The 25,821-nt window shown below is 39.0% G+C and overlaps 1 protein-coding gene across 1 annotated transcript in view; it reads right to left on the reverse strand.

Moving 5' to 3' along the window:
* Nucleotides 1-361: 361 nt before the first annotated feature.
* Nucleotides 362-25,821, reverse strand: part of LOC124168055 — a 43,800-nt gene continuing 18,340 nt past the window's right edge. The window contains exons 5-9 of the mRNA XM_046546157.1: nt 22,024-22,189; nt 15,268-15,494; nt 6,233-6,408; nt 3,981-4,122; nt 362-881 (exon numbers count right to left, since the gene is read on the reverse strand). Of these exons, the coding sequence (XP_046402113.1) occupies nt 682-881; nt 3,981-4,122; nt 6,233-6,408; nt 15,268-15,494; nt 22,024-22,189 (911 nt within the window). The 3' untranslated portion in view covers nt 362-681. The remainder of the gene's footprint in view (nt 882-3,980; nt 4,123-6,232; nt 6,409-15,267; nt 15,495-22,023; nt 22,190-25,821) is intronic.

Raw genomic sequence — 25,821 nt, forward strand, 5'->3', positions numbered from 1 at the left:
TGGTATGATGTGCGGAGGTAGTTTGCCTGTATCAGGGGTGTCTCCTTGGTATGATGAGTGTAGGTTTTACAAGATAGAGGTTCACTACATAGAGATTTGCCTATAAATTTACATGTAAATCTGACGGGACTGTAGCAGTGGTATGACGCATGGAGGTTTATGATGTAAAGAGATTCACTACATAGAGGTTTTACTGTATTTTTTCTTTCAAAAATTGCCATTTTTTTATTAACTATCATCTTGTTTTTAGGAGTCAGAATAGCGTCAAAATCCATTTTCTAGGATCCCTAGAATATATGTGTGGGGATGCAGGGGGCACGTGCCCCCCCCTTGAAGACCACCCGCATAGCCAAACATTGCAGAATTTGTAACTTTTTTATATCATAGGATGGCACTATCTGGTACATATATGCATATTATCAGTTTAAATAAAACTTTCTTAAACTCTGCATGTGACTTATTTATCTGTAATTATCACAAAAGTAAAGGTATCTCAAGATACCTTTTGTGCCCCCCCTTGAGTTTTCTGTATCCGCTAATACCTGGGTTTATATGAGTCATCACATCCCCTTATGCTATTCATCACGATGCATGCACAAAAAACAAAATGTTCCACAATAAAAATTCTTGATCTTTACATCTGAAATGATGGATGTATGATGGATTATGCATATTCCATTATTAGCTCTTCACCTTTGGGAAGTACAGCAGTTTCTTCAAACCAGAGGTGAATGTGACTTGCTGCTTATGACCTTTTGAGGAAACTTCATTCATAGTTAATGTAAGGATTGTCTGGAAATCTAATTCGTCATGCTTTCTTATCATCTCACATAGATGATAAATGAAAGTAGATCCTACATTATCAAAGCTGGCTACCGTTCCTGCAAAGAAAAAATATATAAGAATCTGTTATGTCATATCATATACTAAAAGATGATACCTTAAAAGCTTAGCAAGATCCTGCAGCCATAAATTTGATTCTTAATTAGCCCCTCAAGCGTGACTTTAAATGCCCATGGACCTTCTCTCAGCATGTGCGACATGGCGTTTGTGTCGTCCGATTGCCATGCCTCAGCGTGCGCGACACACCCTATGAGTCTTAATGTTTCATTAGGTATGTATTCCTATCTCTTAAGCTTCCATATATGTACTTTTAGTGAGTATATATATGAGACACATCTGGCTGCTATCGTTCTGTGCCCCTGTGTGGTCTGTGTTTGCGTTCTCATATTTTTTAGAATATTTTTTTCTAGCTGATGTCAGGAAAGAAATGCTTCTTCTAGGGTCAGCGTCTGGTGGATGCTAATGAAAGATATCCTTCCACTCAAGCTCTGGTTTATGTGCTTTCTTAGCGATTGTGTGTGACGTGTGGGGATGCTGAATGCTTTTTTCTCTGGTTCATTATCATCTGCTTCTCTGCCTCACTGTTTCCTTTCTCTTTCATCGAGGCAATGATAGTGAAGGCATGGACCGTCCAGGCATTGTCACTCAACGCCTTTCGGAGCCTCGGAGACCGGCCAGCATCCCCACATCTTGGTATCTTTTTTACGATGTTTGAGGCTAAGAGTTGGGGTGTTTTCACCCCTACGCTTGCTTTGGTGATTTTTAAAATTTTTTTTTTCGGCCTTGAATCCACTCCATATCTTTACTCCTCTTTAGTTGACCATGGCTTCTAGCTCGCGTGAGTTGTGCGATGAGCAAGTGCTTGACGCTTTGGAAGAAGAGAGCGCAGGATGCTCAGATACTACTTAGGAAATTTCAATTGGACCTTCTCATTTTTCTGTGAATCTTCAAGAAAATAATTGGCAAGAGATCGACAGTGCTGACCCTCCTCAACCTTTTGTGTGTGAATTAGCGGGAAAACAAATATTGCCTGTTCTGTGTATAGATGATCCCTTGGCATATTTTGAGTTATTTTTTGATGATGAAATAATTTCAATTATAGTGACTGAGACAAACCGCTACGCAGCACAGTTTCTTGCTCGTGAGAAAGAGAAAATTAGGAAGCAAAAAAAATCGCTCTTCCAAAAGTGGGTCCCCACAACTCTGGGGGAAATAAGGGTGTATTTAGGTTTACTGATGTTGATGGGAATCAATCATTCAGAAACCAAGCCTCAGAATGTATTTTAGCAGAAAGTATTTATTAGAGACTCCATTTTTTCCCAATGTAATGAGTGAGCAAAGATTTTCATTGCTCACCAAATTTCTCCATTTTGTAGATAATACCGATGAGGAATTTGTAAAAAAGGATCCAAAACTGTATAAAATTTTACCAACTAGTGAATATTTGAAAAATAAGTTCCAAAAGTGTATATACCCGGTAAGGAAATCAGTGAAGATGAGTCTTTGTTGTTGTGGAAAGGTAGACTGTTGTGGAAACAGTTTATTCCCATGAGAGCTTCCCGGTTTGGGATAAAATTGTTTGAACTTTGTGACTCCGCAGGGTATTTATGGAATTTTATTATTTACTGTGGCTCAGGGACAAAATTGGGCTGTGAAATCACAAAGGACACAGATATTTTTTCAACAAAAGTTGTTCTAAGTTTGTGTGAGAAACTATTAGACACTGGTAGATGTGTTTATATGGACAATTTTTACAGTAGTCCCGATCTTTTTCATAGGTTAGTTCAGAGGACAATAGATGCTGTTGGAACCGTAAAAATCATGTGTAAAGGTATGCCAGTTAACCTCAAAAAGAAACTAAAGAAAGGAGAAGTTGTTAGTGCAAAGTGTGGGAAATTGGTTGCTTTGAAGTGGAATGATAAACACGATGTTGCATTGCTGACTACAAAACATTCAGACCAAATGCAACCCGTAAGTCGAAAGGGCTGGCTAGAATGTGTAAACAAATCTATGTGTGTAACAGAATATAATAAATATATGGGCAGTGTAGATTTAAAAGATCAACTTTTAGAATCGTTCCTGCTGGAAAGAAAAATGACAAAAGTGTGGTACAAGAAATTATTCAACCACTTAGTTAATATGGCTGTGTTAAACGCGTACATTTTATACCGTAAGGCTGGTAATAACAAAGATCACCTAGCATTCAGAATGAGCTTAGTGAACAAAATAATAGCTAAGTATCACAGACAGAATTGAGAACAGCGCAAAGGACGGCCCTCCGATATTGATACGGAATGTACGCGATTGACCGGGCAGCATTTTGTTCAACGAAACCCGAAAACTGAGACATTTAAGGTTGGAAGAAGAAAGTGTGTTGTGTGTACAAAAAATGGAATGAGAAAAGAGACAAGATATAGATGCAAAACTGCCCAGAAACACCCTCACTCTGCTTAGATCCCTGTTTCGAGCAGTATCACACACAGGTCAACTATTAACCACCGGATAAGAGGAGCAGGAAAAAGTTAATGGGTCTGAAAATAGTAAGTACATATTCATAATTATAAATTAAACAATTGTTTATAAAATATATATTTTTTTGGATTTTTTTGCATAGTGATAAGATGCAAAAAAATATTTTACTTCATGTCTACACAAAATCTGAAGTGTCTCTAAATTAAAGCACCCTGGGTGGTTTAAATGCCTACGATTAAAGCACCGTATAGGAACGGAATAGCGGGGATGCATATGCTGTGTCGCACACGCTTGAGGGGTTAATAGAAATCATTTCAATAAAAATACAGTATAGAAACACCATTAATATTTTTCTATTACTACACCACTAATACTTTCTATTACCTTGTGATTGACCTTAAAGCAGGGGGTGTTGTGCTAGTATTTGATTCTATCTATTAGAGGGTCCTCAAATGGCTATTTTTACTCTGTTAATGAAAAATAAAATTGACAGTATTTTGCTGGGTTCTTGCCATCAATTTGCCATCTGTAAGTCAAAGCTTAGCCAATGAAGTGTCAAATCTGTGCTAGCATTCTGTGATAGGCAGGGAAATGGTGTTCAGACTATGAACCAAATTTGAAGAAAACCCAAAATCAGAAGAGTTGACCAGTATGTGCTATCCTACCTTCAACAGAACCCAAAGCTATTATCATGTCATTCATATTCATGGAAGTGCCTTGTGGGACTGGCCAATCTATCCTGTCCCCTCCTCTCTGAACATATGCACCATATTGCACACGATCTTCTTCACGGGATCCACGGCAAGCCTGAAATGTAAATATCAATAAGCGTAGGCGGATTTAGGAGGTGGGCATGTGCCCCCCCCCCCCCCCCCCCCCGGACCCTTGATAAATATGCAAAATTTTTAATACTGTCCCATTATGATTGCGTTCCTTTTGTATTACGAGGTATCCTTGTGCCCCCCCCAGAACAAAATCCAGGGTACGGCCTTGCTTGTGCCCCCCCCCCCAAGAAAGAAATCCTGGATCCGCCCCTGTCAATGAGTATAGTAACAGGGTTGTTTCAATGTTTCCAAAACCTAACTTCCTGAAATTTCAATCAAAATACTCATTTACTCAGGCCATTGGCATAGCCAGGAATTTTGTACGGGGGGAGGGGGGTTGAGTCTAAAACCAGGGGGGGTGGAATTTTTTTAAAACAGGGTACTTAGTAGAGGGTTTCACACTAATTTTAACACTTTTCATAATCGAAAAACTTCATTTTTCAAAGAAATCATTTGCAAATTCATGATTTATCAATATTTTGTTCTGTTATGAAGCAGAGAAATTGTGTTTTTTTTATATTGGGGGGATCCGATCCCCTGGACTTCCCCCCACTGCCTCCGGCTTTTTTGTACTCTCCTTTCAATCACACTTAGCCAATAGGGCAGCTCAGAAAAATCGATTTTTTTTCCACTGGGGAGAGCCACACGAAAGGCCTCTTCATAGACCATAATTATAGCTTAAGCTCCTTGCCTACGTTCTCGGATTTAAAGACATCGCAAACAATGCAAAAATATTTCATCATTTCTCTAAAAGTTGGAAACGGTGATTTGTTTAATGCCACCGAGATGCCAGAAAAGGGACAAGTCGTCTCAATGCACATTCTTTTTTGCCTTCTACCATTGGCCGATTTATATTATCAAAGATGAACGCCCTCCTTGCAGCACACGCAGGAAGAAGTTTGCTGTATTCCGGGCGTGGGAGGGGGAGAGGCATGCGGGGAGGGGATAGGAATGGCCTGCCGCTCTTCTATCCACCACACCGCATGGGCGTTGGCATTTTTTCTTTGCGGACGCGCACTCAAATTTGGCATTTTGTTGTCTTAACGGTGGCAGATACTTCAAAATGTTCAAAATTTTGTTCTGAATGGGAAGTCACTCGGCAAAATCTAGAGGGAATGATCATAAAATATTAAATTTTTCGATTTTTGACCCTCTCCTCATAAATGGCATTTGAGCGAGGGTCGGGGGTTCACCTAGAGATCTCAAATTTTTCAGGCCTTATTTTTGATCGATCCCACAACTTTTTTTCATTTAGCCAGATGGATTTGAAAAAAATCGATTTTTCTGATCATTAAGCCAATCATGGCAAACTTCATCCGAGATTCAAAATTGCCTGGGATATTGTAGCTCATTGAGAATATTTTTTCTTTACATTTATTACACTCAGGACATATTTTCAATGAGAGAAACACAATGAATCTTAGTATGGAACGGTGGAATTAGCTTCAGGATTATCTTGGAAGTAAGTAAATATTGAAATAAATATAATTGTGAGCAATGCTGTGCAATACAATGCTTGAGAACCTTACGTTTCCTAAAGCAACAACTGAAATGGTTCTATATGGAATGAATCTACTTATATCCAAAAGTAAGTTTACCACATCTTTCTGAGTCAAAGACACAATCCATCAGCAAGCCAACAGCATAGTACATATGTAGTTATTTTGAGTCCCTCATCATGAATTCAATTTTGCTTTTAGCTTTACATACCTATTGGCTATTTTCCCCTCTTGCTGCATGTCTGTTCTTCATCTGACAGTGTTCTAGTGTTACCATTAACATTTTTGTTAAGGTTTTGAAAAATCAAATCCATTTGTATACGAACTCATGCCTCACCTCAGATAAACATGGTAAACCCAGTTTATTATTTATTCTATGATGTGCGATAATAATATAGTATATGTGCATTTTAATCAAATATGACACACTGACAGACTGGAAAAATTTTGAAAGCCTGCTGCTTTTTTACCATATTTCACTATAAAAATAAAATAGGTGAATACAATCGTATTACCAGAATCATGTCATAATTGAATCAATACAGAATTAATATTTTTTTACTTCTTCCAAAATCAAAATTTATTAATACTTACATCCCTTATTATGACTTTTGGTTTGTCCTTTAACTTCGTGCATGTAGCAAGTTTATGCTGAATGTACTCTGTTGAGAATACCCCATCATATGTACGTGTGATAAGATTTTTAGAGCCATGTGAAGACACAATTATGAAAATGCCATCACAAGAGTCCAAATCATCACTTTGCATGACTGAAATGATAAAAGTGAAGAGTTTACTTTCAGTAATGAATTTAGAAAACAAATTAGTAATCCAGGTGATATTGATCCTAACCAAGCAGCTGATGATATATCCATTGGATATCTAAATGAGGTTGATATGTCCAAAACATGTTGTCATTACATGATAGATATTTTGACAGCATTACATAGATATCCTATTTTTAACATCCACGATGAGTAGTAAAAAGTAACGTTACATAGGTATCAAGTTGTAAATCAGTTATATTAAAAAATTGTCATTCCAAACAATATCCATAGGGACCAAATGTTTTGTATAGGAATAAAGAGCACAATTGTTTTTTTTTCTGTACGTTCGGGGATTACAAAAAATCATAATGAGCATAACCATTATTTGCTCATTTGATGTAATGAAGATATGTTGCAAATGATTTTTTTCTCTGTGTATTTTTTGCACAATTTGTGCACTGCGCATGACTCCTTGAAGATATCACCATGGCTAGTCCTGGTATATTAGTGGAGAACAACCAACTCTATTTGGCCAAAGTTCGGGCTTTGCTCTCTGGCCGAGGCACTGTGTGCACAATTTGGACTGTTTGTGGCATCATATGCTCAGCAGTCCATACCACCTTGCCCGGTATAGCCCTCAAATTTCCACTGGAAATAATAAGGCCTCAGTAGCTTAACTGGCTAAAGCACTCGATTATAAATCATGTTGAAGCGCGAAAGGAGAGAGACCGATAATTTTCAGCCGCCAAAGGAAGGCCATCCCGCGCCATCCCACCAAGGAGACACGGCGGAAGGCAACTTTGAATCCCTGTCCAGGCAAATGATTTTTTTTCTCTGTGGATTTTTCGCATACTCTCATTAAAGGTTATCTCGAACCTTCTTCGAAGAATGTATGGTGCCCAAAGTATTTTCCTGTTGTCATCATTTTTGATCATCCAGTGAAATATTTTAAAACTCGTTTTTGAAATTTCAAGTAGGTACTAGGGATCTTGCAATCATCATGAAAATCTCAGCATAAATGTATAAAAGATTGCCTTATCTTAACTTTAAGGGCTAGCCAATTTTTCAAAATTAAAACTCATTACAATGCAAACTATATTATTTAAGCATTTTTAATAAGGTTCAATGAATAAAATTCAATGTTAATTAAACGATATTAATATGCATTTATTCTGGGATCTCCTATTGATGTGGGCTAAAGTATAATTTGGAAAATTGAGAGAAGAAATCAAATTTGGGTCTTTCATGCATTGTCATAGGGACAATCTGTTGGTATATATATTGTAACCGACGCCGTTTGGCCGGTCACATTGCGGGTTGAATGGACGTTTTGAGAGAGGGAGAGCTTCACCTCATAGCCAAGTAGAGGCTTATCTTTTGTATATGTGTGTGTGTGTGGGTTGTCCCCGGTGTGCGAGTGAACAGTGTGAGCGTGATTCATCCCCCCCCCCTTCAATTCCCGCTTTCCCGAGTCCCCGTGTTGTGCAATGAAGGAAGACATCTACCCCCCCCCTCCCCCATTGTGGTGTGGCTCAAGGGAGCGTCCATTTACGGACCCTCCCACTGCCCCCACCCCAAGTACACCACCCTGACTTTTGGGGATAAAAACCCTGCGATTTTGGCCGCCGAAAGGAGAAAAAGTTGGGTCACGCAATCACGCTGGGCGTGAGTATGCAGAACTAAAGGAAGAAGTCGGCCTGGTTTTTTTTATTGAAGTGTTGCTAGCGAAATACGCAGCCGGAGGAGGTTCACCGGGATGTGGCGTGAGTGGACGGTCTAAATTGAAGCGCGACAGGAGAAAGGAGATTGACCGATAATTTTCAGCCGCCAAAGGAAGGCCATCCCGCGCCACCCCGCGCCATCCCACCAAGGAGACATGGCGGAAGGCAACATCCCTCACCAGGAGCCGCAAAGAAAAGCAGAAACTCAGCCCTTAGCGTTAACGCGACCCGGATCTGATAAGTACCACAAACCCTACCCCAACCACGAAATAAGACATTTGCCCTCTCCCCCCAAGATTTAAGAAGATCCCGGACCAGTGTCGTCTATGAACCCCTAACTGAATCCCAAAGTTATTCCCCCCATTCAGTGCAGAAGGGCCCCCCCTCCGATCTTTACTGTGTTCCAATTCCCCCCCCCCCTGCCCGGTGTGCGAGTGTGTATGTGTGTATTAGTTTGTAAGGACAGGGTACGTTTTTCTTGTGATTATACTGTCATTTAACTTTGTGATCAGATAATGCAAGATGAACTGATAAAATCAATCGGGCGAGAATTAGTTGTTTCACTTGTTTGCTCAATTTTCTTTTCATGTTAAATTCAGTCGATTCTCGCATACGCCCGCAAGGAAGCGGCAATCTGGTGTATGATTATGTACTTACGATTATTTGTTGTTTTCATTAAATTTGTGTTAAACGAAGGATTTGTAGAAGGCTCTCGTTCTTTCAAGCGCACTGATCACCAAGAGGTCACTCATACGTTCCTATCCCTTCCCGCGCACCCCGTCCTCTTCCTTCCCAGAAAAAAAAAGAATCCCTTCCCCTTTTCTTGTCCACCCAAATCCCTCCCATTCTCCCCTTGACCCGTGATGAGAGGTCACAATATGTGAATGCAATTTCAATGTTAATTTCTATGTGTTACCATGTGCATCGTTGTTTTGTTAATTTTTTTAAAATATAAGTTTCAGTGTGTGTGAATCTTTTCAACGGAGAATACATGCTCTATTAAGATTGAAGTAACAAATTAAATTCCATCCGGCTTGAAAATCAACCAAGTACAACACAATCTGCATATCGATGGCTAAGTTCTAACAACACGTATCTCAAATTCGACTGGATAAAGGTAATATCTTAAAATCTTATCTTAAAATCTTAATTTATATCTTAAAGGTATCTTAAAATAAGTGGAATAACATAAAAAAATAAAATACTAGCAAAAAACCAGTCTTTGTTTGCAAATGAAAGCTTCTTTTTCAGTTTAATGAACTTTTGGTTTTGAATTTCAGTGTATAAGTATAAGAAATTAATGTTTCTTTTTCTCTCCTGAAAAGTTGCTTTTTTTGAGATACGTGTTGTGTTGTAATTGGCGCCATCATTGTGAGTATAGGTAATCGTTCCTAATTTGTTGACCTTCTTTTGTCTTTGAGTGTATTTCGGCTCTATGCCGTTCCATGCCATGTAATCTGTTCTCTAAATCAGTCATTAAAAACAGCCGAGCAAGTGTGGTGTGTTTTACTTGCAATATCACGGTAATCCTACAATTTACCCATGTGGAATCCACAATAAATCACAGGTTATGCGCCCAGATGCTGGAAGAAACGTGAGTGAATTGGATTTGTGGTGAAAGACTTGTGGAAGTTAAAACTGGACACCTGTTTTGTCATTTGCTCACGATGGCTGATTTTGTTTCTGCGAGTGGACCATGTAATTTTGGGATTTCTAAACTCAAAGGAAGAGATGACTACAAGAATTGGAGTTTCTCGATGACGAACTATCTACGACGTCAAGGCCTATGGAGTGCAGTAAATGGGAAGGATGTTGCTGAAGGTAAAGAGAGACGTGAGGAACGTGCTCTCGCGGACTTGTGTCTCATGGTAGAACCTCAAAACTACCAGTATGTGCAGGACTGCAAGACATCAAAAGAAGTTTGGGAAAAGTTGCGAAAGACTTTTGAAACCAAAGGACATTGGCGGTATGTTTATCTGGTACGTGCCATGTGTCAAGCCAAATATCAAGACTTCTCCGACATGGAATCGTACATTGCCCATATAACCTCTTTGGGACAGGAGATGAAGAGCCTGGGAGAGGAAGTGAAGGACAAGTACCTGACAGCCATGATATTTCAAGGGCTGCCTGCTGAGTTTGACAGTATTGTCATGACTCTGTGTGCCGGGGAGGCTGAGATGAACTTGGAAACGGTTATAACCAAACTTTTGGATGATAGTCAACGCAGAGGTGTCACGAATGAAGAGTCCGATGATCGTTCAGCCTTGTACTCTAAGAAGAAAGTATCTTCGAAGAAGAGTAGCAAGCAAGAGAAGTCCAAGGTTTGTTGCTGGCGTTGTCGTGAGATTGGTCATATATCGAAAGACTGTCCGACGAAACCGAAGGATTCGGAAGAGAAACAGAAGAAATTACCTGTCAACAAAAGTGAAGACAAGAAACCAAAGAAATCGACTGTGGCCAAAGATAAAAACACTTTTCTGTGTGCATTAAGAACTCAGCGAGATGATAGCGTTATAGTGGTGGATTCAGGTTGTGATGGTCATATGTCACCTGACAAGAAGAATCTTGAAAACTACAGAGACAGTGTATGTAATCAGGGAGTGATGGTTGGTGATAATGGGAGGTTAAAGGTTGCTGGCACTGGTGATATAACTTTGAAATCTGATAATGCCATAAATAAAATGAGTAATGTTTTACATGTTCCAGGTTTGAGTGCTACTTTGTTGTCTGTTAGTCAGTGTACTGATCAAGGTATTAATGTACTGTTTACTTCTCGAGGTTGTCATTTTTTAGATGCAGATGACTGTGAGGTGAAAGGATCAGTGCTGGGTACTGGAAGTCGAGTGAATGGCTTGTATCACTTGAATGGCAAACCAGCTGCAAAGACTGCATTGGTGGGGCGTGTGGAGGATTATGACTTGTGGCATAAGAGGCTGGCACATGCAGGGAGCCAGAAATTAAAGTTATTGAGCAGTCATTCTCCAGATATTCAATTTCATGATGTGAATACAGAGGTATGTATTGGATGTGCAATGGGGAAGCAGTGCAGACAAAGCTTTCCTAGCTCCATTTCACCAAGAGCTTCTGAGCCACTAGATTTGGTTCATGCTGATTTGTCTGGACCGTTGCCAGAGAGCTATGGAGGTGCCAAGTATGTATTAACAATTGTTGATGATTACTCTAGATTTGTGACTGTGTATTTTTTGAAAAACAAATCTCAGACTACTGCTAAACTGAAAGAGTATGTAATCGAAAATGAGACACAGCTAGGCAAAGCTCTCAAGGTGTTTAGGTCTGATAATGGTGGTGAGTTTGTGAATAAAGAGTTGAGTATTTTTTTCAAATCAAAGGGAATAGTCCAACAGAGAACTGTACGGTATACACCTGAGCAAAATGGTATTGCTGAGAGGCAAAACAGAAATACTTTTAATGCAAGTAGAAGTATGATGTTCAATGCAAAGTGTTCCAAGAAACTGTGGGCTGAAGCTGTAAACACAGCTGTTTATGTGCAGAATAAATTGCCTCACAGTGGAGTTGACAATGCAATTCCTGAAGAGCTGTACACTGGTAAACCTGTGCAGTATGCCAATCTAAAAGTTTTTGGTTGTAATGCCTACGTACATGTACCAAAACAAGTTAGAGGTGACAAGTTATCTGCTCGGAGTAAGGGTATGTTTTTTGTTGGTTATGACTCTGAAAGTAAAGGGTATCGAATGATTGATCCTGCTAATCCTCATAAAGTATCTGTTCATCATAGTGTAAAATTTGATGAGCGTAAATTTACAATGTGCTCTAAATCTGCTACTGATTTGGCTGATGTTGTTTATTGTCCTGTTCATGATTTAATTGCAGACAATGATGTTGAAACTGTGCCTTTAAATAACGATGAAGTTGTTATGCATGATGATGATGATGCACATGGTGACTTTGAGGGAGAAAATCTAGGTAATGATTGTCCAAACCCAGAGAATAATGCTAATAGGAGGTATCCCTTGAGGGATAGAAAGCAGAAAGAATATCCTGATTTTGTGTTGTATGCTGCTTCTCTCTATGATGATGCTATTTTTGATGATCATGTGGAGCCAGTGACTGTAAAAGAGGCTTTATCTGGGAGAGATGCTGAACATTGGAAACAAGCTATGGTAGAGGAATATGAATCTTATGTACAGAATAATGTATGGGAGCTTGTTGATAAACCAATTGGGAAAACTATTGTCAGATGTAAGTGGGTTTTTAAGATCAAACGTGATTGCCATGGAGAAATTGTAAAGTACAAAGCTAGGCTAGTAGCTGTTGGGTGTTCTCAAAAATATGGGATTGACTATAAAGAAACTTATGCTCCTGTTGTGAGATATAGTACTTTAAGGTTGTTCTTCTCATTGGCTGTAAAACTAGATCTGCAAATTCACCATGTTGATATTTCCACAGCATTTCTTAATGGAGAGTTGAAGGAAGAGCTTTACATGACTCAGCCTGAGGGTTTTTCATTGGAAGATGGTAAAGTGTGTCGGCTCAAGAGAGCTGTATATGGGTTAAAGCAAGCAAGCAAATGTTGGTATGAGAAAGTGCATGATGTTCTGTGTAACATTGGGTTTATTCAGTCAAAATATGAGCCATGCGTGTACATCTATAGGAAGGGAAATATGATTGTAATTGTAGCACTATATGTGGATGATTTCTTTATTTTCTTTAATGATGTGAAACAAGTGAGCAAGTTGAAGTTTGAATTGTCAAAGAATTTTTCTGTCAAAGATTTAGGTGATGTGTCTGAATGTTTGAGCATGAAAGTAACGAGAGTTGATGGTAGTATAAAGTTAGACCAAAGATCTTACTGTGAAAACTTATTGGCTAAGTTTGGAATGTTGGACTGTGTTAGCTGTAAGACTCCCATGGAAGCGGGATTAGTTTTGACCAAAGCTAAAGAGTGTGCCAAAGAATTTCCGTACCAAAAAGCCATAGGTGGGTTGCTATATTTGTCAGTATGTACAAGGCCTGATATAGCATTTGTAGTAAATTATCTGAGTCAATTCAATGAGTGTTATGGAAAGGAACATTGGAACGCAGTAATGAGAGTGTTTAAATATTTGAGAGGCACAATGGATTATGGTATTGTATATTCTGAGACTGAAGGTGATGTAGTAGGATATTGTGATGCTTCTTTCGCAAATGATCTTGATCAAAGAAAATCTGTGTCAGGATATGTTTTCTTGTCATCTGGTGGATCCATTAGTTGGGAAAGTAGGAAGCAAGAAATCACTGCATTGTCTAGTACTGAAGCAGAATACATCAGTATAACCCATGCCTGTAAGGAAGCTATGTTCTTGAAAGGATTTCTTTTTGAATTGTATGATAGGCCAGGTAGTGTGATTATGTACAATGATAATATGAGTGCATTGAAACTGACTGAAAATAATGGTTATCATGCTAGAACTAAGCATATTGATGTTAGGTATCATTATGTGAGGGAACTATGTCAGAATGGGAAAGTGACATTGTGTCATAAATCTACGCAAGAAATGATTGCTGATGTGTTGACAAAAGCACTTACATTTAAAAACCATGTCAATTGTATTTGTGCTATGGGTGTTTGTTAATGTGTACTGATAACAAATTGTCATGATTAAGGGATAGTGTTGTAATTGGCGCCATCATTGTGAGTATAGGTAATCGTTCCTAATTTGTTGACCTTCTTTTGTCTTTGAGTGTATTTCGGCTCTATGCCGTTCCATGCCATGTAATCTGTTCTCTAAATCAGTCATTAAAAACAGCCGAGCAAGTGTGGTGTGTTTTACTTGCAATATCACGGTAATCCTACAATTTACCCATGTGGAATCCACAATAAATCACATGTTGTTCGAACTTAGCCATCGATATGATTTAATTTCTTCAGTATAAGGTAGTTTGACGATTCTTGGTTGCATGAGAACATTACAGAGACATCTTCAAGTAGTTCCTGAGTGCATTCATATGCCAATTAGCTTTTATGTTAATATTTTTCACCAATGGCACAAGGAGATGATGAAAAATTGTCCGCTGAATTTCACAGCAAAAATAATGTTTTGATACTTATTTGACACATTCCTTTACTCTCCATGACTTTTCCTGACTTACCTGGTTTTCCACAAGAGTGACTACATTGAATTCTAGAGATGCAGAAAATTAAGTTCATTCACCTTTGGGAAGATATTATAATTGAATTCTTGTGGTAGAATTTTAACCCTTTCGAGACCGCGGAGTTTTCGTCTTAGCTTGACTGCTGTACCGAGCCCCAAGAGACTCTTCTTTCTCGTGGTACGGAGCATTTTTGGAGGGCATTCGATAAGAAGGGTCTCGCTGAACCTTTTTCGACCCCTCCACGGTTGGACTCCGCATTATCTCGGACTCCGAGAGTAGTTGTGCTCCCTTCTTTCCGGTTTTACGACCATACCTGCGGCATTGGTTCGCGGTCAACTTATGTATTGCTTATATGTATTTAGCAAATGGATAATTGTTGCTTGCACGTAAATTACAGACATAGAATATAATTCCTCATTTTTATCTGAGCATTGTCAAATTTTAAACGAAGTTCTAAGGCCATTATCAAAGCATTTAACGCAGCAACAATTTCCATGTTGATGTTTATACATAACTCGAGATATAAGTTAATATTTGTCGTAGAATTTCGTTTAAAAATTCTAAACGCTGCTCAAAAGACAAACCATTCAATTCTTAGTTTATATTTCTTGAGAAATGAACAAATTTTTATTTCGAAAATTGGCTCTATAAACAATTGTATGACCGCTGTCCCTTACCGCTGAGAGGGGTTATAAAAGACGAAGGGTCCGGGTACCTGCTCCCGGATTCGGAGGGTTAATCCTTAACCCCCAAGCGTTGGGTCCCGAGACAAAGGCGACCTAAACCCATGACCGTCCTGAAAGGGGGAGAGCTAGAAAACGTATATATACGGGTTTCGTTTTCTTGACCGGGAAAATCTCACATATATATATACGCCCGTGGTCTCCCGGGTCAGGAAACGTCCACACGTATATATACGTGTACAGTAGGGAAAAGGTGTAAGTATGTATCTCCAAAACTTAGAGAGCTTCTACGCAATGATAAAGAAGCAAAGATAGGGTTTTCTGCTCATTGTGTATGAACTTACTTTTATCCAGTTTCTTTTCGAATTCATCTGTTGTCATTTTCCCATCATTGACACAAAATTCTAGCTCAACTCCTCTCTCTTTGAAGACATTCAGGCTTTCTTTATCTTTTTCCATCAGGCAAGTAAAATCACTTATTTCTCGCCCAGGTTTTTGAGCAAACTTGCCAAAGAGGAAAGCATGAGCTACATACTTCCTTCCATACTTTTCTTGTAACCCCACGGTTTTCCTAAAGAAAACAGATCAATTAACAACACATTAGTGCATCAAAAATTAGGGATACACGTGTTCAATCACAATGAGCCAGATCATTCCAAATCTCATGTTTTCCCAAATAAACAGTCAATGCAAAGCATCCAGTCATCTCTGGATATGCCGATGACCAGCGGCAAAGCGAGGAGGGGAGGTTTTGGGGTATAAACCCACCCCCACACCCCTCCAGAATTCAGAGAAATTTTTAAAATTGAATGAGTGTATTCCAAAGTGTAAAAATAGATCTAACAATTATTCAGCATGTTACATGACTAGTTTAATTTACCATGAAGTTATCGCTAGCATTTGAGCCAATTTCATAATTACTGCACTAATATTAAGGCCAGTATAAACGGAGAATGATCATGCGAATGATCATGCTGAATGATCATACGATCATTCACAGGATCATGCGAGCAAAATAGAGCATGTTCTTATTTTCACTGAATGATCATGCGCATGATGGTTCATTCGCGAAATTTTTTGTTATACACGGCGATTGATTTCATTCCCATGATCATTCAGCATGATCATTCGCGTGATCATTCACCGTGCGGCCTTTACTGAATATTCAGTGACCAGTTTTCGACAAAGCGATGACACTTCATCATTGATGATGCCAGCAATAGGCTTTCTCGGATGTTTAATTTCTCAATCAGTGAATGTTGAACAATACAGACGAGGCACGTGCAGCACCGATAGAGAAAATTATTCGGTTGTTGTTCCTCTTTTTTATAAATGATTTACCTGAATATATAATCCATGCCAATTGTTTAATGTACGCTGATGAAGATAACCAAATACAGGACTATTCTTCTACAGAAAGACATTGATAATTTGTATCAATGGAGAAAAATGAATCACTTAACATTAAATGCGGATAAGTGCTATTAGATTATGTATAAAATGAAGAAAAGACATTATGATTATTGCTTTACTATGGGTGGAACTATGTTAAAGAAAGAAAGTAAGTGTAAAGACTTAGGAGTAACTTATGATGAAGAACTCATATTCATACCGCAAGTTGAAAACTTGGTGAAATCTGTATTGGGCCTTATAGGACATTGGGCCTTATCATAAGAAGAACAATTGGTTTTCAGAATAGTTAAGCAATGTTAATATTATATAATACCCTAATAAGATCGCAAATTGAATATGGAGTTATTGTATGGGCACCTTTTGTAAAGAAATACATGGACTTGATGGAACGGATACAAAAGAGATATCTTAGTTATTTTCTACAGGGAGTATAAAGTATACCTATACCTAATGGACAAAAATCATATATCATATAAAAATTTGTAAATTTTTATGGACTTATGTCACTTAATGCAAAAAGGAAGAGAATAGGACTTAGGGGTTTTTATATGAAATGGTAAAATATGGAAAAGATGGAGCTATTCTCCAGAAATTAAATTTTTATGTTCTGCAATATAACCAAAGACACTTGAAAACCTTCCTCATCAAAATACTGTTGCAACTCTCCCCTAATAAGAATGTGTAGGGATTACAACACCTTATGTAAACAGTTAGATTTATCATGGGATACAAATGTATTTATATCTCAGATATTTTCTTTGAAGATTATTGTAATTCAGTAGATTCCGGGCAGCCGCTTAATTGGGGCAAATCTTGAAGAACAGAACCCAATGGTAGAATATCCTAGAGATTTCTCCACTAAAATGGGACAGCATGCCGCTTTATTGGGCCATGAGTTGGCAACTTAGACTCTATATTCGCGATGATATTAATTTTTTTCGTATCAGAATAGTTTTTTTACATTCTCCTCCTTTAATGTAGTCTTATTTCTCATAAGGGTACCTTTCACTGCCTTATTCTTAAAGCTCTTGTTGTTATAATATCCATTATAGGATTTGGATTCTGTTTCCCAACCATGAGGATGAAAGGATGAGCCTCGGATGGTGAGGAAGAAGTACTTAGCGACACCGTGGTGAGGGTTATACGAGTGGGTACAGGCCTATTTCTAGGGATTATAGGCTGATGTCGAGCAGAGGAGACTGGCCGAGATGAACACTGTTGCTTACCAAGAGCTTTTTGTTTCTGACATATTGCACAAAATTCAACTGATTTATGTGGTCTAACTGAGCTATCGCCAATAGAAGAAGCTGTGAGTGCAGAGGAGTGGAAATTGAACTGCCCAGGTTACTCGAGAATTTTTGTGCTGATGACATTTAAAACACCGATGAAACGGGGCTGAATTACCGAGCAACACCAAATGGCTCTCTTTGTTGCCGTGATGTAGGACAAACCGGCTTCAAAAAAGTGAAGGATCACATGTTTTGTGTTGTTCAAATGTTTCGGGAACTAATAAAAAAAGTCTTCAGGTTATTGGGGAAAGTGCTTGGCCTTGATGCTTTTAAGGGTTAAGAATTAGCTGTTTACCAGTAAAGTACCACGCAAATAGCAATGCATGGATGACTGCGAGCCTCTTTATGCTATGGTTGACCAGTTAGGATAAAGAATTAGCATGAAAACAAGGAAACGTACCACTTGTCCCTGATAACTGTGCGACACATCCTAATAGCTTAAGTGATTTAAAAAATAATCAGTCGGAATTCTGCCCCCAAACACGACATCCTTGGTGCCAAAGGCCGTAGCCGGAAAATATTTTCGAGGGGGGGTTTAAGCAATAGTAGAAAAACATAAAATATACATATTTATCATAAACCCTTAAAGGAAATTATTAAAATATTATTATAAAATTGAATTTAGCCTTCTAGCTTATTTTTTGCAGCAACCAAATGAATTTACTCCTCGGTTTTAATGTCAATTCTGCGGTCCCTCAGGAGGCTCATAAGTCACTCACCTCTCTACTAATTCACTGCACTATTATTTCACACACTGCACTACAACTACGCACACTGCACCTACAAATTCACTTAGATAATTATTGACTTAAGTCGCATTGGACTACTACATGTCCCTGCGCCACTATATAATATCGTCGTGTGAGCACCAAGCGAGCATAAAGTATCTATTTAATTTTTTTCATTTCGGGGGGGATTAATCCCCCTTAATCCCCCCCTGGCTACAGTCTTGCTTGGTGCAACCAATGGAAATGGGATCATTAAAAATTTGAAAACACTTTGCCGTGGGAAATTAGTAGATTATATTCTATAATCTAGAGAAGATAACTTGACACCCAGTGAGAAATGGGTGGTGGAATCCACGTGGAGATGTAACGTGGATACCACGTGTTTTTGGTCGTGGAATCAACGTGGAACCCACGTGGAAATTTGGTGGAAAAATTAAAACAGCAGTAGGTGCTGTCCTAAAACCATTAAAACCTCAACCACTCTATATCTAAACCTTTTATATATGTGTCTACGATTTTTCATGTGCTCTCATGGCTGCCTTTCCACGAATTATATAAAAATAGAATGTGCGATACATTTTCACATAACTAGCGTGGTTTCAGGATGATAAATGACGCAATGTCACACCAGAGAGTTAAGTTCCACAAATTAGAAATTCTGTTTACCATTTTATGCTAATCACCACAAATCCACTTGAAATCAACGTGGATTCCATGTGGGTCCAACCACTCAATATCCACCACCACCAAATATCCACCACTCAACGTGGATTCCACGTGGGTTCCACGTGGACTCCACCACCCATTTCTCAATGGGCATTGTCATCCACCGCCTATGAAGTAAGTTCAAAGGTGAACATTCTGCAGGCGATAATGTTTCTGGCTGAAAGCTGGCAAGATGTCACCTTTCAAACATTCAAAAATTTTTTCGTTGCAGTTTCTTACATTCCAAAGTGGTTTTCAACATTCTAGCATAATCTGAAAGTGAATTCCACTCGCAACTGCACCAAATAACAAGCCATGAAGAGTTCGATAATATCAACTGCAATTTGAACCAATGAAAATACTGAAGTTGATATTGCTGAAACCATACTTTACAGGCAACAAGGTGAAGCTCAAGGTGATGGAAATGAAATCGCACCTGAGCATAGCTGAGCGACATCTCAGGATGCAAGGAGGTTCATTGAGGGGTTACCGTTTTTCAATAAGTTTTTTGAAATGTTTTCCCTTGGGTTATTGGGAAAACGTAAAATAAATAAACAAATTTTAAAAAATCAATCCATTTTACTCAATTGGATAAATATTACTTATAGAATGGAGTAAGGATTACGAAAATATCCCTCAGAAAGCCGTAAAAGTCACAATTTTGAGCCACTTCCCAGACTGCACGGAATCCTCCGTATCTAATTTGTATGCAAACAAACAAATATGTACAAAAAGCGACGGAGTGGTAGTCAATGGATACTATCTGCATACGAATTAGATACGGAAGATTCTGTGCCGTCTGGGTTGTCTTTAAAAAATTCTGGGGGGGGCAACCGCATCTCCCATATTCTCACAGAATTAGTTGCGCCTAAAGTCCATAGCCTTAGCTCCTGGCTGTGCGCCTGCTGATGACTAAACCAAAATGAAAAACATTAACAAGACTCAAGGCCAGAAAACGATTTATAGTAAGGGTATGATGGCAAATGTTCGTAAGCATATCTGTAGGCTATAACCACAGCAGGGGTCTAGCATTTCTTTCATTTTACAGTTCACGAATGACAGACAGCTGGTACATCTGTATGATCACTTAAGGGTTAATAAGTACTAATGAGTTCTTTCATAACCCTTTAGCTGTGGGAGCATTAAAATTTTGTAGCCATGGTGTGCGGGACATGAGCGGGGAAGATATTTTTCCGTCGACCCTGGGTGAAGTAGCAGATACAGAAAAAACTCAAGAGCTACCTTTACTTTTATCATAATAAAAAAATTAAACGAGCCACGTGCGAAGTTGAAGAATGTTTTATTTAAACTCATTACACACGTATATAAGATACATAATATCTTACAATATAAAAAAGTTACAATTGTGGTTCTACAATGTTTGGCAATGGGGGCGGCCCCACAAGGGGGGGTGTGCGCCTCCCATCTGAATCCGCCACTATGTGTCTAGCAGACAGTGGACCCTTATAATCCAGGACTACTCACCCTACCCCCTGACGACAGACCATGAATATAATGTCCTTGGTAGTAACGCAGGGACAGAAAACCCACCACCGATAGTATAAGAAAGAGAGATCAATGCATTCAAATAAGTGTCCCCGGCTAATGGACAACAGCAAGATAAATAAATTCCTGGAAATTGCAAGGATTCATTGGAATTGTTTTCATCGTGAATGCACTGCGGAGAGCAGGGAGCCCTCTCTCTCGGAGAAGGGATAATCCGGGTAGGGCTCCCCGTGGTGAGGGTGCCTAGTCCTTGAAAGATGCCTTTGTGCTCTCTGCCACTAGGTTTGGCCAAGTTCAAGAAACCGCGGAAAGGATGGCAATAAAATCTTAAGGAAAGTGGTAAGAAAATCTGGTCAAACGTTGAAAAATGTTTTCCCCGCACTCACCATGCAGACCGTTCAAAAACGTTCCCACAGCCTAAGGGTTAAATTTTTCTGGTTCTCGATACCTGTTCGATTCTCCTCCATTGCTTCCTGGTTCTCGATACTTGGTACCAACAATCAACTATTATTTTTTTTAACGAATTTTAAATTTTAATGAACAACCACAAAATAACTCAATCTAAATAATTTCATGAAAAGATAAATAGGCGGGGAAGCTTTGTAAAAAAATACTTAAGATCGTTTCCATAATTTTATTTGCCAACAAATAATGCATAGGATGTTTGAAGTGTATATTGTAACACGGGGTGATTCAAATCGCGTATGATCCTACTCAAACAACGTCCTTAATCCGCTGGCGTGAAATATTTAACGTTTTTGGGATTTAGGCGATAGTCAATTTTTCGTTCAGTTTTAAAGTTCTTTAAAAAGCATGTTCTTACAGAGTGCATGATCAGCTACTATGTCCCATTACACCGAGTAGCCACCAGTGCTTTATCCAGGTTTTGCATTAAAAAATCAACATTTTACCCCACTTGGGTCTAATCTTTTCTTGTCTTTTGCCAGAAATATTGCTTGCAGTACCAAACAGGCGTTCACTGAAAACAGTGCTAAATGGAATAAATTCTTGCCAGAGCTCCGTGTCGGCCGGTTCCTAAGTATGTATCAACTTTGAGCAATCGGTAAAAGTGCTTCATTTTGAAGTGAAAACCTTCATCAAATTTGAATGTATGTATAACTTTTGTATGACCAGTTTCATAAAATTAAATGAGAGAAGTAATGCAAAATGTACACGTCATAATTAAAAATTCGGGATTTATCTAGGGATATCTAAATTAGGGATAGCATGAAGGACTGAGAAATTTAGTGGCATCTAAAGGAAGAGGGTAGAAGCCTTTTTTTTATTGTCCTCTAGCCCCATAATTCCTGGATAAATAAATTAAGATAGTAAGCTTAATGGTAGTTCTACGATGAAATTTTTTACTTAGCTACCTTAAATTTAACAATACTCTGTGGATATTTAAAGCCACTTGTCAACTAATATCTGGACCCAAAAATATAAGGAAGGTTTTACATACCCGTTTGGCAGATACAAATGATGATGTAGTGTTGAGCCGAACCTGGGAGTTGGTTCACATCCCTTTTCTGCTAAGACCCTGTTAAAATTCGTCAAACAGGTTTGAATATCTAAGTTCTTGCTCAACTCATCTGTGAGGATTTTTATCACTGGCACATCTAAATTTCCTGAAAAATTAAAAAAATATTATCAGCATCACAAGTTGATGTTCACAAGAAAACTTCATAAGGTGCTAAAGGTGGGTGCCTCTATGCCAACAACACAGAAAACAAGTCCATGCCGCAGGGCTGCCTACAACTCAACCAGAACTATGATATGTATCTTCCAGTATGTACCTGGTACAAGAATAAATACATAATATTCAAATTAAAAACTGAAAAATATGTTCGTAACACAGAGTTCACTGACTGCATGTGCATATGATGACACTTTCCATGCCTCTCATTTCTACAAAGAAGAACCACTGATAAAAATTGCATCACATAATTCAAATTATAGTAAATAGTTTCATACACAATACATGTTAGGCAGAAGAGTTCTGAGATTTGTTCAGTGATAATATGAGCTTGAAAAGAGATGAAAAGTTGATCATAGAAATACAGCAGAACTAAGGCAACGTGTCAGTAGCCCCAGAAAAGTCAGCCAATAGCTTGCAATGCATAAAGTACATCACCTGAAATACCAAGCCAATCAAAAATCTTGTTTTACCTCAAAATAAGCAACAAGAATTTTTTAGGTATATATTACTAATTTTAAGTGAAAATTAGCATATACTACTGCAATTAACACATTCAGCACGGAGCAAGTCAATTGACGTGGTCCCCTCCAATTCGAGATACGGAGCACGTCAATAGATGTGCTCGGCCGGTCGGCCTTTCTCTGCCTCCATACATGACTATTATCCACTTCCGAGTCTTCCAATCATGTGCATGGCCTTCAGCAAGCTTCCCTCTTATTTACAGTATGAGCCGTTTGAAAATAGCAGTATTTGAACGGAAGTTATGGCGTGAAAACCACGCTCTATTTTTCTTTCTTATTTTTTCGGCCGAACCTGAGGACGTTCATGAAAATCAGGCCTGCATTGAATGTGTTAAAGTCTGTCAATTTAGTTCATTGCTCCAAAACTGGTTTGCTTTGCATTAAAATCTCAATATGCATACAAGAAATTACTTCTTTGAGTAAACTAAAGTTATAAAGTTGCTTTAAACATTGGATGCCATTTAAAAAATTTGGGAGCATTTGAAATCAACTTTATTATATGGAGGTAATTAGATTTAAAAAAACAGAAATATACTAACTTAAGAATTGCTGGGGGCTACGCTGATGATTAAAAATTCAGAAGGTGAAAAGAAGATTCCACACAAAGTAAGAGAAATTTCTTTGTTCACCCACTGACTAGGGCATTCATAGGTACCCAAGCAGCAGATGATATCCATCAGATGCCTAAATAAGGTATATTCAAAACAAGTTGTTGCATGATCGCAATGCATTGTGCTGGCCGCAAATTTGGTCTATACGATTGCTTGAGGGTGCTCGGGCGGGACAAGGTAAGCGGGGAGGGCATGCCATGTTCAAATGGGTGCTGGGAGCAGACTCAACACGACGCAAGTGCGCACGCGCATATTTGGTGAGTAACTCGCAGGTAGTGTATGACATGGGCGCAGCCAAAAATTAAGGCTAGGGGATGTTTTAGTTGCAACTAATACTTTGGGGTGTTGGGGTATTGCATACTCGCCAGGGTAAGTGGGAGTTGCGGCGGCCCTCCTCCAGAAAATTTTTAAGATTAATGGTTCCAAATGGTGAGTTTTACGGCTTTCTGAGGGATATTTGATTAATCCTAAGACTTTTATGTACGTAATACTAATCCATTAAGTAAAATGGATTTAATTTAAAAATTTCTCTGAGCTCTGGGGGGGGAGGGTTTAACCCCCAAAACCCCCCCTCGCTGCACCACTGGTGTATGATGCATCCCCACACTGTAAGAAACGCGAGTTACAAAGTTAAACGGTCTGTTGCCCAGGCATTATTCATCCCAGGTGAATGCACCAATAATGGTAGAGACAGGTGAGGTTCCCCAAAACCTTGGTTGAAAGATTGTTTTTTTTTTATAGGGCGCCAGATGCATTCATAGGATGCACCACCAATTGCAAGTACGACACAGTCTCTTTTGGCAAGATGGATTTGAACAGACACAAGATTAATTTCCATAAAGATTTAATAATACTTCACAGTCATTCTGAGATTAACAAAAATTTTCACCATTCAAAATTTTGCCTTCATTCTGGTAGTTTCCTCTAGCATATCACACATATGGGTCACACTCTCCGACAACATTAACGTAGAACACTTTGAAAGATTAAAAAAATAAATAAAATATGACTCCTGTCATTTCACAAAGAAAATTCTGCTGCTGGCACCACATATTAGGGAGAGGAAGAAATACCTACTGCCACATGGTGGAGTACATCTTAAGAGAGAAAAGAAACTCTCGGCCCGAAAAAGAACCCTGCAACGAGAACATTGCGCATCAGAAATGTGGAGGAGATTGACCTGAGGAAACTGAAGAGTGGGCAATCGGACTAGAACTTACCTACACGCATGAATCGGGAGGCTCTGTGTAGAGGATCAACTGAGTTGGTGGCTAGAGTGCAAGAGACCTACGTGCACGTCACATGGTCAGGATAAATCCCAGGAGGGGGGGAAAGGAGAGGAGGGGTGAGGGGAGTTGAACGCCAAAACCTGTTTTCCTGTGCACTCCGTAAATTGCGGAATACCCCGGAACTGAAAATTTTTATTTTTACAACCAGCTGGTCGGCTAGGCTCAGACGTCACAGTGGAAACAGTGACAACCGTAATGGTGTAGCTGCCACCTACACTGCCTGCGCGCAGGATCCTAGTCCGTCAATGCATTCAGTACCATTTAGCAGCATTCACTTGAATGCCCTTTTTCTGTTAATATACCTCAGAAGTGTTGTGTTGGCATTTGTTTTTCTTTATATGCTAGCAGTGCTGGGAATTTATTCTTGATTCATGTTTGGTACTTCTAAAGCTTTTTTTCCCCGTACTAAAGAAATTGAAGCCTAATAATCTTATTTACTCACAAGCCACACCACAGATGATGTGTTACTTCAAGAGAAACATAACTTTGCATTCCTGCACAACATTACCCACGTTTGAATGTCTTGGTCGATTTGCTAACATTTCTGGCTCTAAGCCACAGAGCTATCCTACTGGAGAAATTTCGGAAGGGTGATACTAAATGTTCACAGAGAAGCGTATTTTCGAAAAATGTTGGCTCATTCACAGCCATTTTCAGGAAATTCATTTTACCATCTATAGACAAACCCAAGATAGGAGATTGAAGAAATGAGATGCCTCAGGAAAGTCATCCAAATTAACCCCTTATTTAGATGAATCAGGAAAGTCATCCAAATTAACCCCATATTTAAGGAGCAAAAATGCACTAATGCATCACAAAGGCTTCACACCCTTAGGGCCAGGGTTCAAGTCCTGGCAGTGGCAGAAACTTTTCAGAGATGGCTATATATATCCCTGCTTGAGAGTAGTATGGAGGGAACTTCCAGTGCAACACACTGTCCAGTGGATGGGATGTTTAGCTCTGGTTAAGCCTCTCGTTACAACCTGGCTAATTCCAACACAGGATTTCCATCCCTCCTCCCTTACCTCATGGCGAAAATGACCCCAGCTGTCGGTTACCTCCCTCTAATACCATACCATAGCACAATATGGCGCACATGCCACCTAGCAGTGGCGTAAGTATGGGGGAGGGGGAAATGAG

This window comes from Ischnura elegans, chromosome 11, assembly GCF_921293095.1.
Source record: "Ischnura elegans chromosome 11, ioIscEleg1.1, whole genome shotgun sequence".
Lineage (NCBI taxonomy): Eukaryota > Metazoa > Arthropoda > Insecta > Odonata > Coenagrionidae > Ischnura > Ischnura elegans.